Source organism: Pseudophryne corroboree, chromosome 1 (genome assembly GCF_028390025.1).
Source record: "Pseudophryne corroboree isolate aPseCor3 chromosome 1, aPseCor3.hap2, whole genome shotgun sequence".
Lineage (NCBI taxonomy): Eukaryota > Metazoa > Chordata > Amphibia > Anura > Myobatrachidae > Pseudophryne > Pseudophryne corroboree.
In genome coordinates, this window is record NC_086444.1 from 1,146,105,036 (window position 1) to 1,146,123,459 (window position 18,424).

General features: G+C 49.8%; 1 protein-coding gene across 4 annotated transcripts in view; it reads right to left on the reverse strand.

The window, feature by feature from the left end:
• The window catches only part of HTT (huntingtin), a 517,727-nt gene that overhangs the window by 268,263 nt on the left and 231,040 nt on the right, over nucleotides 1-18,424 (reverse strand). For all 4 annotated transcript variants that reach the window (XM_063924321.1, XM_063924312.1, XM_063924303.1 and 1 more), the window contains one exon: nucleotides 10,902-11,046. In XM_063924321.1, the coding sequence (XP_063780391.1) occupies nucleotides 10,902-11,046 (145 nt within the window). The remainder of the gene's footprint in view (nucleotides 1-10,901; nucleotides 11,047-18,424) is intronic.

Genomic DNA, 18,424 nt, shown 5'->3' on the forward strand with positions numbered 1-18,424 from the left:
AGCACCGCCCCTTTAATGGCACTGTCTTCCCACTCTTCTGAGATTATACTGGCCTGAGGATTTTGTTCTGGCTGAGATCCGCAGACCCCGACAGTGTAGAGTCAGGTGCTGGCTCATGGCGCCCCTCACAGCGCCAAACCGAAGTACCGCTGAGCTGTCCGGAAGCGCAGTTAATACTACGCTCCTACCCTGAAGCCGCCATCTTCACACCGACCCCCCGCTTGTTAGGGGGGACGGTGACTTACTCGCCACACTTCAGCTCTGCAGGGGGGTGGCGGCCTGCTGCTGGGGTGAGCGTTCCCCTGTGGCGGAGCTCGATCTATCCCCTCTGGATCTTAATGTCCTGTCAGTGGAGACAGTGGCTCAGAACCCACAGGGCGGACACTGCTCCCCCCCTCAGTCCCTCGATGCAGGCAGGCTGTTGCCCACAGCCTCCTGTAAAAAAATAAACTCTAAAGATAAAACTTTACTAGAAAAGCTCTGTAGAGCTCCCCTAGCTGTGATCGGCTCCTCCGGGCACATTTTCTAAACAGAGTCTTGTAGGAGGGGCATAGAGGGAGAAGCCAGCCCACACTATTAAACTCTTAAAGTGCCAATGGCTCCTGGTGGACCAGTCTATACCCCATGGTACTAATATGGACCCCAGCATCCTCTAGGACGCAAGAGAAATCTGAGCGCTGATGAATCAAGAGGATTTACAGAGGAGACCTTGCCCTGCAGTCCCGGAGACCTGTCGCAGCTACTGTGAGAAGATGGCGCTCAGTATCTAAGTCAGGGAGTGTGTAGGGCAGCTCCAGGGCAGGAAACCCAATGCCTTTTCCCCTATGCTGGTCCTCACCACCGGGTACTATGGGGCCTTATTAAAGTGGATCATTTACTATCCGACCTGTGCTCCCATGCCCTGGTGTATATAGTGGGGTCCCTGCTCTGTGACAGTGTCCACGCCAGCGGCGCGGTTCGTCTCCTTAAACCACAACTGGAATGAGATTTAACAGCGGGTCCCGCCTGGGAGACCCTCTTACCTCCTCCCTTAGTAGCAGCCACGCAATCCAGGAGAGCGTCTGCGGTGGTGTGCCTAGGAACCAGAGCGCGTCTGCCGCAAGTACCCGGCAACAGAGTCTGTCGGGGTCTGTGGATCCAGGCCAGCATAATCTTCACTGAACAGGAAGACAGCGCCATTGAGGGGGCGGAGCTTCTCCTCAGAGCGGACCCAGCAGCAGTCAGCAGCTCACTGCCAGTGGATGCCAGGTCCCTCCTAAACGACTCCAGCCATCTGTACGGTACCAGGGGTTTGTAGAAGGGAGGGGGAGACTGTGTTAAGGCTGTGTCACCTATTAAGGGACGCAGTTAGAGCGGGTTTAGGGTCTCCCTATACTCTAACAGCGCTGTATGTGGGTTGGCTCCAGTCTCTGTGTCGCTCTGCCATTCTGGGGGGGGGGGGAACGGTCTGCCCAGTACCCTGTGTGTTTGGGGGGGGAGGGGGTGACATGTCTTGGGACACTGTTTTATATGCTGCAGAGGATCTGTCTTCCCAGGAAGAGGAGGAAACGTCCCAGTTGAAACTCCACCGTAGGAAACTTCTTGGATTCACGCCAAGAGACATATTTCTTCCAAATACGATGGTAATGTTTAGACGTTACCCTTTTCCTAGCCTGCATCAGGGTAGGAATGATCTGAATGCCCTTCCGAGCAAGTATCAGGCGCTCAACTTCCATGCCGTTTAACATAGCCGCGGTAAGTCTTGATAGGCAAACGGCCCCTGTTGCAGCAGGTCCTTCAAAAGAGGAAGAGGACTCGGATCTTCTTGCAGTAGATTCAGAAGGTCCGCGTACCGAGCCCGTCTTGGCCAGTCTGGGGCAATGAGGATCGCTTGAATTCTTGTTCTCCTTATGAGCGGTTAGGATTCCTGGGATGAGTGGGAGTGGTGGAAACACATACACCGACTGGAACACCCACAGACACACCAGGGCGTCCACTGCCACTGCCTGTGGGTCTATCGACCTGGAACAATAACGCTGAAGCTTCTTGTTGAGGCGAGAGGCCATCATGTATATTTGGGGTAATCCCAAAAGGTCTGTTATTTCCTTGAACACCTCCGGATGGAGACCTCAATCCCTTGGATGGAGATCGTGTCTGCTGAGGAAGTCTGCTTCCCAGTTGTCTACTACCGGAATGAAGATGGCTGACAGCGCCAACGCATGTTTGTCTGTCCAGAGGAGTATTCTTGTCACCTCTGACATTGCCACTCTGCTCTTCGTTCCGCCTTGTCGGTTTATGCAAGTTACTGTTGTTACGTTGTCCGACTGCACTTGAATGGCCCGATTTCTTAGAAGAAGACCGTTGTAGACGGCTCTTAGTTCCAGGATGTTGATGGGCAGGACAGCTTCCAGGCTTGACCACCGTAATTGGAAGGTTTCTCCTTGAGTGACTGGTTAGCAGGACCCAGTCCTGAAACCCGAACCTGCGGCCTTCCAGAAGGTGAGGCAATTCGAGCCACCAGAGGAGCGAAATCCTGGCCCTTGGCGACAGACGAATTCTTTGTGCATGTGGAAATGAGATCCTGACCACTTGTCCAGGAGATCCAGTTGGAAGTCAGAGCGTGGAACCTCTCGTACTGGAGAGCCTCGTAAAAGGCCACCATCTTTCCCAATAGGCGAATGCATTGATGAACAGACACCCGGGCTGGCTTCAGGACATTCCGGACCATAGCTTGTATCACCAACGCCTTTTCCTGCGGAAGAAACACCTTCTGCACTTCCGTATCCAGGATCATTCCCAGAAAGGACAACCTCTGGATTAGTTACAAATGTGACTTTGGAAGGTTCAGAATCCAACCATGACTCCTGAGGAGGCTTGTTGTAAGAACAATGGATTGCAGCAGCTTCTCCTTGGACGATGCTTTTATCAGCAGATCGTCCAGCTATGGAATGATGTTCACACCCTGTTTGCGGAGGAGAACCATCGTTTCTGCCATCACCTTGGTAAACACCCCTAGTGTCGTGGAGAGGCCGAATGGCAGGGCCTGGAACTGGAAATGACAGTTCAGCTATGCGACACGGAGATAAGCTTGATGCGGCAGCCAGATCGGAATGTGGATGTATGCATCCTTGATATCCAGTGATACCAGCAATTCTCCCTCTTCCAGACCTGATATCACCGCCCTGAGAGACTCCATCTTGAACTTGAACTCCATTAGAAAGGGGTTCAATGATTTCAGGCTCAGAATGGGCCTGACCGAACCGAACCATCTGGTTTCAGTACCATGAAAATTGTTCGAATAGTAACCTTTGTTCTGCATGTGAGGTGGTACTGGCACAATGACCTGTGCCTCCACCAGCTTTTGGACAGCGTCCTGTAGTACAGTGCTGTCTGCCAACAGAGCTGGTAAGCCTGATATGAAAAAAATAAGATTTTACTCACCGGTAAATCTATTTCTCGTAGTCCGTAGTGGATGCTGGGGACTCCGTAAGGACCATGGGGAATAGACGGGCTCCGCAGTAGACAGGGCACTTTAAGAAAGAATTAGGAATACTGGTGTGCACTGGCTCCTCCCTCTATGCCCCTCCTCCAGACCTCAGTTAGGATACTGTGCCCGGAAGAGCTGACACAATAAGGAAGGATTTTGAATCCCGGGTAAGACTCATACCAGCCACACCAATCACACCGTATAACTCGTGATACTATACCCAGTTAACAGTATGAAATATAACTGAGCCTCTCAACAGATGGCTCAACAATAACCCTTTAGTTAGGCAATAACTATATACAAGTATTGCAGACAATCCGCACTTGGGATGGGCGCCCAGCATCCACTACGGACTACGAAAAATAGATTTACCGGTGAGTAAATTCTTATTTTCTCTGACGTCCTAGTGGATGCTGGGAACTCCGTAAGGACCATGGGGATTATACCAAAGCTCCCAAACGGGCGGGAGAGTGCGGATGACTCTGCAGCACCGAATGAGAGAACTCAAGGTCCTCCTCAGCCAGGGTATCAAATTTGTAGAATTTTGCAAACGTGTTTGCCCCTGACCAAGTAGCAGCTCGGCAAAGTTGTAAAGCCGAGACCCCTCGGGCAGCCGCCCAAGATGAACTCACCTTCCTTGTGGAATGGGCTTTTACGGGTTTAGGATGCGGCAATCCAGCCGCAGAATGCGCCAGCTGAATTGTGCTACAAATCCAGCGAGCAATAGTCTGCTTAGAAGCAGGAGCACCTATTTTGTTGGGTGCATACAGGATAAAAAGCGAGTCAGTTTTCCTGACTCCCGCCGTCCTGGAAACATAAATTTTCAAGGCCCTGACTACGTCCAGTAACTTGGAATCTTCCAAGTCCCTAGTAGCCGCAGGCACTACAATAGGTTGGTTCGAGTGAAAAGCTGATACCACCTTAGGGAGAAACTGGGGACGAGTCCTCAATTCTGCCCTATCCATATGGAAAATCAGATAAGGGCTTTTACATGACAAAGCCGCCAATTCTGACACCCGCCTGGCCGAAGCCAAGGCCAATAACATGACCACTTTCCACGTGAGATATTTCAAATCCACAGTTTTAAGTGGCTCAAACCAATGTGATTTCAGGAAACTCAACACCACATTGAGATCCCAAGGTGCCACAGGAGGCACAAAAGGGGGCTGAATATGAAGCACTCCCTTAACAAAAGTCTGAACTTCAGGCAGTGAAGCCAGTTCTTTCTGGAAGAAAATCGACAGAGCCGAAATCTGGACCTTAATGGAACCCAATTTTAGGCCCATAGTCACTCCCGACTGTAGGAAGTGCAGAAAACGACCCAGCTGAAATTCCTCTGTAGGGGCCTTCCTGGCCTCACACCACGCAACATATTTCCGCCAAATACGGTGATAATGGTTTGCGGTTACTTCTTTCCTGGCTTTTATCAGCGTAGGAATGACTTCCTCCGGAATGCCCTTTTCCTTTAGGATCCGGAATTCAACCGCCATGCCGTCAAACGCAGCCGCGGTAAGTCTTGGAACAGACAGGGCCCCTGCTGTAGCAGATCCTGTCTGAGCGGTAGAGGCCATGGGTCCTCTCTGATATCATTTCTTGAAGTTCTGGGTACCAAGCTCTTCTTGGCCAATCCGGAACCACGAGTATCGTTCTTACTCCTCGCCTTCTTATTATTCTCAGTACCTTTGGTATGAGAGGCAGAGGAGGGAACACAAACCACGGTGTCACTAGAGCGTCCACAGCTATCGCCTGAGGGTCCCTTGACCTGGCGCAATATCTCTTTAGCTTTTTGTTGAGGCGGGACGCCATCATGTCCACCTGTGGCCTTTCCCAACGGTTTACCAACAGTTGGAAGACTTCTGGATGAAGTCCCCACTCTCCCGGGTGTAGGTCGTGTCTGCTGAGGAAGTCTGCTTCCCAGTTGTCCACTCCCGGGATGAACACTGCTGACAGTGCTAGTACGTGATTTTCCGCCCCTCGGAGAATCCTTGTGGCTTCTGCCATCGCCATCCTGCTTCTTGTGCCACCCTGTTGTCTGATTGGATCAGTACCGGCTGGTTTTGAAGCAGGGGCCATGCCTGACTTAGGGCATTGTAAATGGCCCTCAGTTCCAGAATATTTATGTGTAGGGATGACTCCTGACTTGACCAAAGTCCCTGGAAATTTCTTCCCTGTGTGACTGCCCCCCAGCCTCGAAGGCTGGCATCCGTGGTCACCAGGACCCAGTCCTGTATGCCGAATCTGCGGCCCTCTAGAAGATGAGCACTCTGCAGCCACCACAGTAGAGACACCCTGGTCCTTGGAGACAGGGTTATCAGTCGATGCATCTGTAGATGCGATCCCGACCACTTGTCCAAGAGGTCCCACTGGAAGGTCCTTGCATGGAACCTGCCGAATGGAATTGCTTCGTATGAAGCCACCATTTTTCCCAGGACTCGTGTGCATTAATGCACCGATACCCGTTTTGGTTTCAGGAGGTCTCTGACTAGAGATGACAGCTCCTTGGCTTTCTCCTGCGGGAGAAACACTTTTTTCTGTTCTGTGTCCAGAATCATCCCCAGGAACAGTAGGCGTGTGCAAGGAACCAGCTGTGACTTTGGAATGTTTAGAATCCAGCCATGCTGTTGTAGCACTTCCCGAGATAGTGCTACTCCGACCAGCAACTGCTCCTTGGACCTCGCCTTTATTAGGAGATCGTCCAAGTACGGGATAATTAAAACTCTTTTTTCGAAGGAGTATCATCATTTCTGCCATTACCTTGGTAAACACCCTCGGTGCCGTGGACAGTCCAAACGGCAGTGTCTGGAATTGGTAATGGCAATCCTGTACCACAAATCTGAGGTACTCCTGGTGAGGAAGGTAAATGGGGACATGCAGGCAAGCATCCTTGATGTCCAGGGATACCATGTAATCCCCCTCGTCCAGGCTTGCAATAACCGCCCTGAGCGATTCCATCTTGAACTTGAATCTTTTTATGTATGTGTTCAAGGATTTCAAATTTAAAATGGGTCTCACCGAACCGTCCGGTTTCGGTACCACAAACAGTGTGAAATAGTAACCCCGTCCTTGTTGAAGTAGGGGTACCTTGACTATCACCTGCTGGGAATACAGCTTGTGAATTGCCTCTAGCACAGCCTCCCTGCCCGAGGGAGTTGTCGGTAAGGCCGATTTGAGGAAACGGCGGGGGGGAGACGCCTCGAATTCCAGCTTGTACCCCTGAGATACTACTTGAAGGATCCAGGGATCCACCCGTGAGCGAACCCACTGATCGCTGAAATTTTTGAGGCGGCCCCCCACCGTACCTGGCTCCGCTTGTGGAGCCCCACCGTCATGCGGCGGATTTGGAAGAAGCGGGGGAGGACTTTTGTTCCTGGGAACCTGCTGTTTGTTGCAGCTTTTTTCCCCTTCCTCTGCCTCTAGACAGAAAGGACCCGCCTTTTCCCCGCCTGTTTTTCTGGGTCGAAAGGACTGTACCTGATAACACGGCGCTTTCTTATGCTGTGAGGGGACATGGGGTAAAAATGCTGACTTCCCAGCTGTTGCTGTGGAAACAAGGTCTGAGAGACCATCCCCGAATAACTCCTCACCCTTATAAGGCAAAACTTCCATGTGCCTTTTTGAATCTGCATCCCCTGTCCACTGCCAAGTCCATAAGCCTCTCCTAGCAGAAATGGACAATGCACTTATTCTAGATGCCAGCCGGCAGATCTCCCTCTGTGCATCTCTCATGTATAAGACTGAGTCTTTTATATGCTCTACGGGTCCTGCGGTCGATCCCTCTGGAGCTAATGGTGTCCAGTAGCCTAAGAAGCCCAAGTTAGCTGCAAGCAGGTAGGTTCGCTTCTTCTCCCCTTAGTCCCTCGTTGCAGTGAGCCTGTTGCCAGCAGGTCTCACTGTAAAATAAAAAACCTAACATATACTTTCTTTCTAGGAGCTCAGGAGAGCCCCTAGTGTGCATCCAGCTCGGCCGGGCACAGAAATCTAACCGAGGTCTGTAGGAGGGGCATAGAGGGAGGAGCCAGTGCACACCAGATAGTACCAAATCTTTCTTATAGAGTGCCCAGTCTCCTGCGGAGCCCGTCTATTCCCCATGGTCCTTACGGAGTTCCCAGCATCCACTAGGACGTCAGAGAAACGATGAGGAGGGAGACTTTGAAATTCCAGCCTGTATCCCTGGGATACAATATCTATCACCCAGGGACCCAGGCCGGACGATACCCAGACGTGACTGAATTGTCTGAGTCTGGCTTCCACTGGCCCCATCTCCAGGCCGCGCGGTCCATCGTCATGCGGAGGACTTGGCGTACCTGAAGCAGGCTGTTGCTCCTGGGAACCTGCAGCTGCAGGTTTCTTGGGCTTAACTCGACCTCCCCTAAAGGTATTGGACGTTCCAGCCTTTCCAGGCCTGTTAGGCTGAAAGGACTGCGTTGCAGATCGAGAAGGATTTCTTCGGAGCAGGTGCTGCTAAGGGAAGAAACGGAGACTTACCCGCTGCAGCCATGGATATCCACGCATCTAGAGCTTCCCCAAAGAGAGCCTGACCTGTATAGGGTAGGGCCTTCACACTTTTCCTGGATTCTGCGTCGGCAGACCACTGGCGCAGCCAGTACCAGACAAGCTGAAACAGAAATTGAAGATAATCCTGCCGCCATGGAACCCAGGTCTTTCACAGATTCTACCAGAAAACCTGCTGAATCATGTATATTGCGTAAATATAATGCAACATCTTCCTATCCATCGTATCCAAATCCTCAAGTAAGGTAGCCGAACACTTTACTATTGCTTTTGCAATCCATGCAGTAGCAATAGTGGGACGTAATATGGCCCCTGAAGCAGTGTACATTGATTTAAGCGTGTTATCAATTTTTCTATCAGCCGGCTCCTTTAAGGCGGTAGATCCTGGAACAGGCAAAACCACCTTCTTTGAGAGTCTGGACACAGATGCGTCAACAATCGGTGGGTTTTCCCATTTTTTTCCTATCATCCACAGGAAAAGGAAACACCACCTGGACCCTTTTAGGGACCTGGATTTTTTTCTCAGGGTTTACTCATGCTTTTTCAAATAGAGCATTCAATTCATTTGAAGCAGGGAAGGTTAGCGAGGCTTTTTTATTTCCAGTGAAAAAAGCCTCCTCAACCTGCTCAGGTGTGGTATCATTAACATTCAACACATCCCTGATAGCATCTATCAACAATTGCACCCCCTTTGCAAGAGATGCGGACCCCCGCAACACATCCCCATCACCGTCTGTGGTGTCAGAATCAGTATCCGTGTCGTCTTGTGTGACCTGCAGAAGCACACGTTTGTGAGTGTATACAGCGGGCGTCCTGAGGTACCAGAAAACGGCCATACTGCCATAGAGCTCTTGGTTGCAGATTCATTACTTGCAACCCTGTCAGAAATCTGATAAATCCAAGATTTGATAGAGGAAAACCACTCAGGTTCCCTTGCTGGTATCTGTGCTAAATCAGTGCTATCCTGAACACATGGAATGGGATCATCCTGGGAGGATAAATCCTCTGCAGCATGACACAGTGTCCCTGGACATAGCTAAAGAAGACCACCAGACACTACACACACAGGTGAGGGCAGACAGTTTCCCCCCCAAGAATGGCAAGGGAGAGACAGAGATTGGAGCCAACCCACACACAGCACTTTTAGCAAAGGCAGACACCTTGTCAGCGCTGACTGTGCACCTTAATAGGACACACAGTCTTATTACAGCCTCCCCTCCCTTCTACAACCCCCTTGTACCGTGTACAGATAGCTGGATTTGCTGTGGAGGGACCTGTTGTTCCTCTCAGCGCTGTGCAGGCAGGAAAATGGCGCTGCTGGGTCCGCTGTGAGGAAAAGCTCCATCCCCTTAATGGCGCTGTCTTCCCGCTCTTCATAGATTATACTGGCCTGAGGAAAATGTGCTGGTTGAGATCCGTGGACCCCGACAGGCTTCTTGACCTGTGTACGGGGTAAGCGCTGGCCCAGGGCACCCCTCACAATGCCGCACCATGTACCGCTGAACCTTCACAGGAGTGCAGTTAGTACTGCGCTCCCTCCCCGTTGCCGCCATCTTCACACCGGCCCCCCGCTTGCTGGGGGGTCGGTGTCTCACTCACCACATCTTCAGCTCTATAAGGGGTTGGCGGCATGCTGCTGGGGCGAGTGGTCCCCTGTGGCGGGGAACGATCCGACCAGTCTGGAGCTTAGTGTCCAGTCAGCGGAGACAGTGGCTCAGACCCCGCTGGGCAGACACTGCTCCTCCCCTTAGTCCCTCGCTGCAGGGAGGCTGTTGCCAGCAGCCTCCCTGTAAAAAAATAAACTCTAAAAATAAACTTTCCTAGAAAAGCTCAGAAGAGCTCCCCTAGCTGTGACCGGCTCCTCCGGGCACATTTTCTAAACTGAGTCTGGTAGGAGGGACATAGAGGGAGGAGCCAGCCCACACTCTCAAACTCTTAAAGTGCCAATGGCTCCTGATGGACCAGTCTATACTCCATGGTACCAACGTGTACCCCAGCATCTTCTAGGACGTAAGAGAAACCCCATTTCATAAAGGAAATAAAATTCTGCAATAGCACTTGTGGATTTTAACAAAATATTTAAGCCTCGTACTTACGATGCCTGAGAGGTATATACAGAACAGCTGTCTCACAAGCCCTGGATACTATAGAGAACGAGGAAAGCTGCAGTGTTTACATACTAAGAAACCTGCATTTTAGGTCATCCATTAAATATGTTACACTCCATGTCTACTTACTCATTCATATCACATTCTAACAAAGGAACAGCAAAGGAATAAAATAGCCTCTGATGGGGACTATTAAGTATTTATTTTACGTATTTATTTTTATGGCATATAAAAAGGCATGAGAAAATGAACAAGTTTGTCTTATAAAAGCACCACCTTCCTGGCGACTGTCAGACATCAGAGCCCAGCTGGTGCATTAGAGATAATGCTCCCGTTTACACAGACCTATATAAAACATCCCACCTGCTGATACTTAATGCGAGGAGAAAACCATGCAAATTTTCTGCAGTTACATATCTTTTCCAGCACTTAAATTGCATTAAGAGACAAAGCAGAAGCAGCTGCATTCTTTATATTCTTATGCAGTATTAATGAATGATACAGTACAAATACTCTACTATACATTTGCTATACTGTGTACTAGGAAAAATAACTCGTTGCTAAATAGCAAACCGAAACGAGAATTAAGTTTTAGTAAATATATCCACTCTGTATTATCATACAATATTTAATATGGTGCCCATCTGCATCAGACTAATACAGCTTGAGTATCCCTTATCCAAAATCCCACAATATCGTTTTCTCAGTAGGGGAACCAAAAATGTGGGATTTTGAATTTTGGATACTCAACCTATAATGCGATCATTAGACTAATTATGTTATCATTTGCCGGGGAAGGCACATATTATACTCACCACATAGTCACAGAACAGGATAAGGGCACCGCGTCTCACTATTTCCCGGTTGCACACGCCAAGCTTGGATTGTGGCTCTGGCTCGTCACTGTCAGTTGACATTTGAGGACTTAGCAGTAGTTTAGTGCTGGACAGACTGTTCCTCCTGCACACATTAGATAAATGATTAGTTTGTAGCATTTTATGGTAAGATCAGTTTTGTTAAGGGCCCTACAGACTGGGCGACCCGCAGCCGAGCTGCCCAACTGCCGATACGGCAGACGGGCGACCCGGCGGCAGGGGGAGTGAACACTCCCCCCGTCACCCGGCTCCATAGCAGTGCATCCAACTATGGACGAGATCATCCATATTGGCCTGCATGCACAAGCGACGGTGCACCAACACTGAACGAGCACGGGGCCGCGCATCGTTCATCGTTGCTACCTCCAAACTGAAAGATATGAACGGTATCTCGTTCATTAATGAACTAGATTGTTCATATCTTTCAGTAATATCGCCCAGTGTGTAGGGCCTACCAGATTACATCACATTTAAGGTTCATTGAAACTTTTAGTGATAGCAATATACGGCACTGACCTGGTTAGAAATAAGGAGAGTTATGGTAGACTTACCTTTGTTAATCTCCTTCTTCGAGGTCCATAGGGTCCACAGAGAGACAATGGGGTGTAGGTGGTGGGAAAGGACCAGGCACCAAACAGTTAAAGATTTAGGTATCCCATGATGCTCCGGTCCTCCCCCCCCCACCTATAACCCAGCTCCAGCTTCCTAAGTTTTGTCAACAAGCCGAAGGCAGAAGCAGGATAGGAGAGAAGGAAGAAGTGGCACACACAGAAAACACACTCTCACGGACAACAGAAGGGAACCGGTGACCAAGAAACAAACCCATGAAAGCCAGGTACATCAGGGTGGGTGCCCTGTGGACTCTATGGAGCTCAAAGAAAGAGTTAACAAAGGTAAGTCTACCATAACTCCCCTTTTCTTCTTTGCGTTCTTTAGAGCTCCACAGAGAGACAATGGGGAAAGCAGTTGTTCAAGGGAGGGGATGCTCCTGAGCAGATAGAAGACTGAGGCGTCCAAATAAAGCATCCAGAGAGGCAAATGTATCAAAGGCATAAAACCTGAGAAAGGTGTGGACAGAAGACGACCATGTGGCTGTCTTGCACAGTTGTTCGGCAGACGCGCCACAGCGATCTGGCCACGAATGACCCACAGACTAAGTAAAATGAACAGAGACCGTAGCAGGCGCAGGAAGGTAAGCCTACGTGTAAGCCTGTGTGATAGTCATGAGAAGCCATCTGTTCAAAGTCCATTTATCAGCTGTCCACCCCATTTTGTGGAATCCGTAAAGGACAAAGAGAGAATCCTATTTCCGGCTAGAAATGGTACGATCCATGTAGATCCAAAGGGCACGGCCCACATCCAGGGAGGCCTCCGCTGCACAGAGGTCAGGAGAGCGGAAGGCCGGTACCACTATTTCTTCATTAAGGTGGAAACGGGACACCACCTTAGGTAGGCAGCAAGTCCGAGTTCTAAGAACAGCCCTGTCCCAATGAAAGATCAGAAAGGGGGAGTGAAAGGAGCACGCCCCCAAATCTGACACTCTACGGGCAGATACAAAAGCCAGAAGAAAGTTGTCGCTGTTAGCAATTTGAGATCCACTGATTCCAGGGGTTCAAACGGAGACTCTGAAAGTGTATGGAGACTCGCTTACAAATCCCATGGAGCCACCAGAGGGACAAAGGGGGGTTGAATACTGGGGACACCCTGAAGAAAGGTATGGACATCCTGCAGCAATCCTGCGCTGGAACCATATGGACAGAGCAGAGACATGCACTTTCTGAGATACAAGACAGTCCTAGATACAAACCAGCTTTAAAGAGACAGGATCCAGTAAAATCGAAAAATCAGGGGGTTATAGCGTCTGGCAGTGCACCACTGGAAGAATGTATGCCACACCCGGTAATCTATACAGGCAGAGGCCGACTTCCAAGCTCTAAGCATGGTCTGAACCACAGAGCGAGAGAAACCTTTGGACCTTAGGATGGATGACTCAAGAGCCACGCCATCAAAGACAGACGGGCCAGGTCCGGTTGGAGACAGGGGCCCTGAAACAATGGAAGATAAAAACTTAATCTCACTCGCAAGAGTGGGTATGCCACGCGCTTGACAGAGTTGATTCTCCTCTAGCAGCTGGAAAAAAATTGGAACGTCACTCCAAACTGAACACAATATACAGTTATAGTCTAGGTACCAAAGACAGCGCTTAGTAATACACAAAAAATTTTAAAATTAAAAGTAAAACAGATGTATGCAGACAGGTGGAAAGGATTAATCAATATTTATTGAATTTCTATTTGGTCGGTTTAAAATGCTTTGTTACACATATAAGGGCGTTTATGTGAACAAATTAAAACATGACTGACTTGAAGCAAGCTGGGTGATCGTGTGCAGGGCACTAATAAATAACCAGTGGTTGGTGGACCTATATTTACCTTTCATACCCAGGAAATATAGGTCCACCAACCACTGGTTATTTATTAGTGCCCTGCACACGATCACCCAGCTTGCTTCAAGTCAGTCATGTTTTAATTTGTTCACATAAACGCCCTTATATGTGTAACAAAGCATTTTAAACCGACCAAATAGAAATTCAATAAATATTGATTAATCCTTTCCACCTGTCTGCATACATCTGTTTTACTTTTAATTTTAAAATTTTTTGTGTATTACTAAGCGCTGTCTTTGGTACCTAGAGTACAACTGTATATTGTGCCCTGAAACAATGGGTCTGGTTATAGCGGAAGTGGAAAGGGAGCGTCTATGGAGAGACTGTGGAGATCTGAGAACCAAAATCGCATCTGGGCCAGGCCGGGGTTACCAACAGGATGAAGCCTCCTCCTTGCTTGAACTTCCGAAGAACTTGTGGAATGGAAGATTTATGGTAGCCGGAAGGTCCATCTCACGGCAGCGCGTCCACGAAGGCTGCTTCGGGATCTCGTCCTGGACCCGTACATGGGAACCGTGGGGTTGTGTCGTGAGGCCATGATGTCCATGGCCGGCCCCATTTGTCAACCAGAAGCTGGAAGATTTGTGGGTGTAGAGACGACTTGTCGGAGTGTACATTGTGAGAGCCGAGGAAGTCCTCCTCCCAGTTGAGGACCCTGGGATGAATACTGCCGAGATGGCGATCAGCCCATCGAAGAATATGAGCCACTTCCTGCATTGCCAATAGAATGAGTGCCCCCTGATGGTTGAGGTAGGCCACCGCAGTGGCGTTGTCAAAAAAATGGACCTGGACCAGGTCCTGTGCTAGAGTGAGGGCTCTGTAGACAGCTCGTAGCTCCAGAACATTGATCGGAAAGTAACTTTCGGCAGGAGTCCAACTGCCCTGAAAGGAGTGATGTTTCGTCACTGCACCCCATCGACGGAGACTTGGCATCAGTGGTCAGAAGTGTCTAAGTGCGCAGTCTAGAGCCACCAGGTTAGAGACAGTCGAACATCCAGAGAAAACCATCGTCTGGGACCTGATCAGGTGTGGGTGTCCGTTCCACCTGGACAGAAGCTGCAGGAGCCTGGAGTGTATTCCATGTTGAAGGTGGAGACCATGGATCCTAGAACATGCATGGCCGAGCGGATGACACTCGGTGGCTGTGAAGCAATCTGCACACCCGTTGCTTTAATGCTGAACTTTTGTCTGCAGGTAGAACAGCCTCTGGACGTGAGACAGTAGGAGAGCTCCCAAATGTAGCATCCATTGTAAAGGGGTAAGGCATGACTTGTCCCAGTTGATTAGCCAGCCATGTTGCTGCGGGAAGGCAATAGTCAGCTGAAGATGGCGGTGATGGACCTCCGGGGAGTATGCGAGAATTAGAAGGCCGTCCAGATAAGGGAGTATTCTGTCTCCCGGACAACGTAGGTGTGCCGCCATAGCAGCCATAATCTTGGTAGAGACCCTGGGAGCAGTTGAAAGACCAATGGTCAGTCACCGAAATTGGTAATGTTGTTGAAGGATAGCAAACCTTACTGATGAGAGGGTGCTATAGGGACATGCAGAAAAGCATCCTGAATGTCCAGGGCCACCATAAAGTCAGCAGGCGCCATAGCCAGGGCAATAGTGGAGGGTTTCCATACGAAACCTGGGTGCCCTGATTAACTTATTTGAGATTGAATGTGGGTCGATGAGACCCGTTGGGTTTCTAAACCGGGAACAGGGTGGAAAGAAACCGGTCCCGCATTGTGATCAAGGGACTAGCACTATCACTCCTGATTGCAAGAGGGACTGAATGGCCTTCTGGAGGGCCAGAGCCTTGCACGGGTCCATGGGCCTGTGCAAAAGAATTGTTGAGGGGGGGTCGTCTTCTGAATGAGACAGCGTACTCGCGAGAGACCACTTCCTGCACCCAGGCATCTGTGGTGGTCTGACACCAGGAGTGTGCAAACTGAAGAAGTCGGCCTCCCACTCTGGGATCCCCCAGGAGGCCAGCCCCGTCAAGCGGAGGGATTGGCGTCAGTCTTGGTAGTTGGATGTCTTGCAGACCAGGCTGCTTTGTGGAAGTCGTTTGTCTAGCGAAGGACTGACCTTTAGCTTTACCTTGTGGACGAAAGGTTGATGTCAGAGCCCGTGGAGTAGAAGCCAAAGGCAGGAAAGCCATCTTGGCAGCTGCCAATGTAGCCACAATTTTGTCCAACTCTGCTCCAAACAGGTCTTCAGCGTATGGCACGAGCCTAGACAGAGGATGTGGTGGGCGACTGACGAGGTAGCAGACGCCCTGGAAGCTAGGGGACCTGCATCCAAAACTGCTTCCCCTAGGTAAGAGGCAGCCTAGTTGATATGAGAGAGGTGAGATAGATGCTCTGGGGACACGTCCGAGGGAAGGCCTTCCTACAGGGCCTACACCCAGCTGCTGGAACAGACGAATGAAACTAGTTGCCTAGGGAGTGGAAATTACTTACCAGGAGTATTCCAAGCATCACGCATGAGCTCCGTAAGATCCTCACCCTCTATTTGAAGGATAGATTTGACAGATTATGTCCAAGGTAGACCGACGCTCATCACCCTCCCCCTTAGGGAGAGACATCAGCCTACTCTGCCTCACCAGATAATGCCTCTAAATCTGAAAGCTACATAGATTGTGAGGAGGGCGCAGTATGCCTGGTGGCCTTAAAGGGCAAGGGCCTGTCGCCTCATAACATCTGTTAAATAGTGGAGGTAGTTACCAGGCTTTATACGGAGGTGGAGTCTGGTAACCACCCAAGAGGGAGGCATTGCTGGGATTGGTATAGCAGGATGTACCTGCTGAGGGAATCCCATAGGTAAAGCAACCGCAAGGGTTGCAAGACTGTCAGCTAATTAACCCAGTAACTGTGAGAAGGAATCCCGGGGGGATCCTGAACATGGGTTGGGGTGCTGGCTGGTTAGATGTGATATAGCAAGATGCATATAAACCATCCTGTACAATATCCTGAAAGGATAAATCTGCTTAACAGGACCTGCATGAGAATAACAGAGGTGCATCAGTCTTCATGCTACTTTTGCCTTTGCCACACATCATCGCAAGAGTAGTATAGCACGCAATATAGCACTAGAAAGTGTACAACAATACTGTACTGTGACTGGCTTCAAAAGCCCAGAGAGCTGTGAAGTATTTAGAACCACTTAAACACCTGTTCTGTAGGATAAAAGGGAGGGGAAAAAAAGGGAAACGTATATGCGGACAGTAGAAGAAAGGCAGACTGCAGAGCTAGCACACGTCACAGACAACGCAGAATGCAATTTAAACATACTGCAATGGGTACTAAATTAACTACACAGCCACAATGGCTGGTAGGATATAGCGCTGTATAACCTGGCACATTGGAGAGGTATACAGGGAGACTGTAACCACGTTCTCAGAGACCTGTAGCTGGAATTGAAAATGGCTGCCGTTGGTTACTGAGGAGAAGCAACGCAATGGCAGGAAAACCGCAGTGGAATCACTCCATGAACTGGGGGAGGGGCCGCAGGCAGGATGCTGACCTATGTTGGTGTCACCGACTGGTGCTCTGGCTTCTGAAAGTCAACCTGCACCAGTAAAAAGCCCTGGTGGTCTAGTGGAGTCCCGTACAAACTGGGGTCCACACCAGCACCTCCGGTTCATCTCCGGGGAACGGAGGAAGGACTGCCTCCCAATGCCGGCTTGCAGTCCTGGGGTCCCCCGTGGGAGTTGTGCTAGCCGTGCTCCCCCTTGCCCTGACGGAAGTACCTGGCCTGAGTTTCGGCACCTGCAGGGAGTGATGGAGCAGCAGCGCTAGCATCCAGAGGACTGCCTAGCATTGCTGCTCTGTACAGATAAAATAGGATTTTAATACCTACCAGTAAATCCTTTTCTCTTAGTCCGTAGAGGATGCTGGGGTCACATCAAGAACCATGGGGTATAGACGGGATCCGCAGGAGACATGGGCACTTTAAGACTTTCAAAGGGTGTGAACTCCCTCTATGCCCCTCCTCCAGACTCCAGTTATAGGAACTGTGCCCAGGGAGACTGACATTTCGAGGAAAAGGATTTATTGTTAAACCAAGGTGAGATACATACCAGCTCACACCTCTAGCACGCCGTAGAACACGGCATTCAACATAACGCAAGTCAACAGCATGAACAACTTCAGCAACAGGCTGACTAAAAAACATAACATGTGTTGAAACGTAACAAAAAAAAACAAAAAACTGCAGATACAGTCCGCACTGGGACGGGCGCCCAGCATCCTCTACGGACTAAGAGAAAAGGATTTATCGGTAGGTATTAAAATCCTATTTTCTCATACGTCCTGGAGGATGCTGGGGTCACATCAAGAACCATGGGGTTATACCAAAGCTCTAGAACGGGCGGGAGAGTGCGGATGACTCTGCAGCATCGGTTGAGCAAACATGAGGTTCTCATCAGCCAGGGTATCAAACTTGTAGAACTTTGCAAAGGTGTTTGAACCCGACCAAGTAGCCGCTCGGCAAAGTTGTAATGCCGAGACCCCCCGGGCAGCCGCCCAGGACGAGCCCACCTTTCTGGTAGAATGGGCCTTCACAGATTTCGGTAACGGCAATCCAGCCGTAAAATGAGTATGCTGAATCGTATGACAGATCCAGCGCGCAATAGTCTGCTTCGAAGCAGGAGCCCCAATCTTGTTGTGAGCATACAGAACAAACAGAGCCTCCGTTTTCCTAAACTGAGCCGTTCTGGCGACAAATTTTCAAAGCTCTGACTACATCGAGAAACTTCGATTCCAGCAAGGCATCAGTAGCCACTGGCACCACAATAGGTTGGTTCAAGTGGAACGACAAAACTACTTTCGTCAGAAATCGCTGACGAGTTCTCAACTCTGTTCTATCTTCATGGAAGATCAAATAAGGGCTCTTGTGAGACAAGGTCGCTAATTCAGACACCCGCCTTGCAGATGCCAAGGCCAACAGCATGACCACTTTCCAAGTGAGGAATTTCAACTCTACCTTCTGTAAAAGGTTCAAACCAATGAGATTGAAGGAATTGCAACAC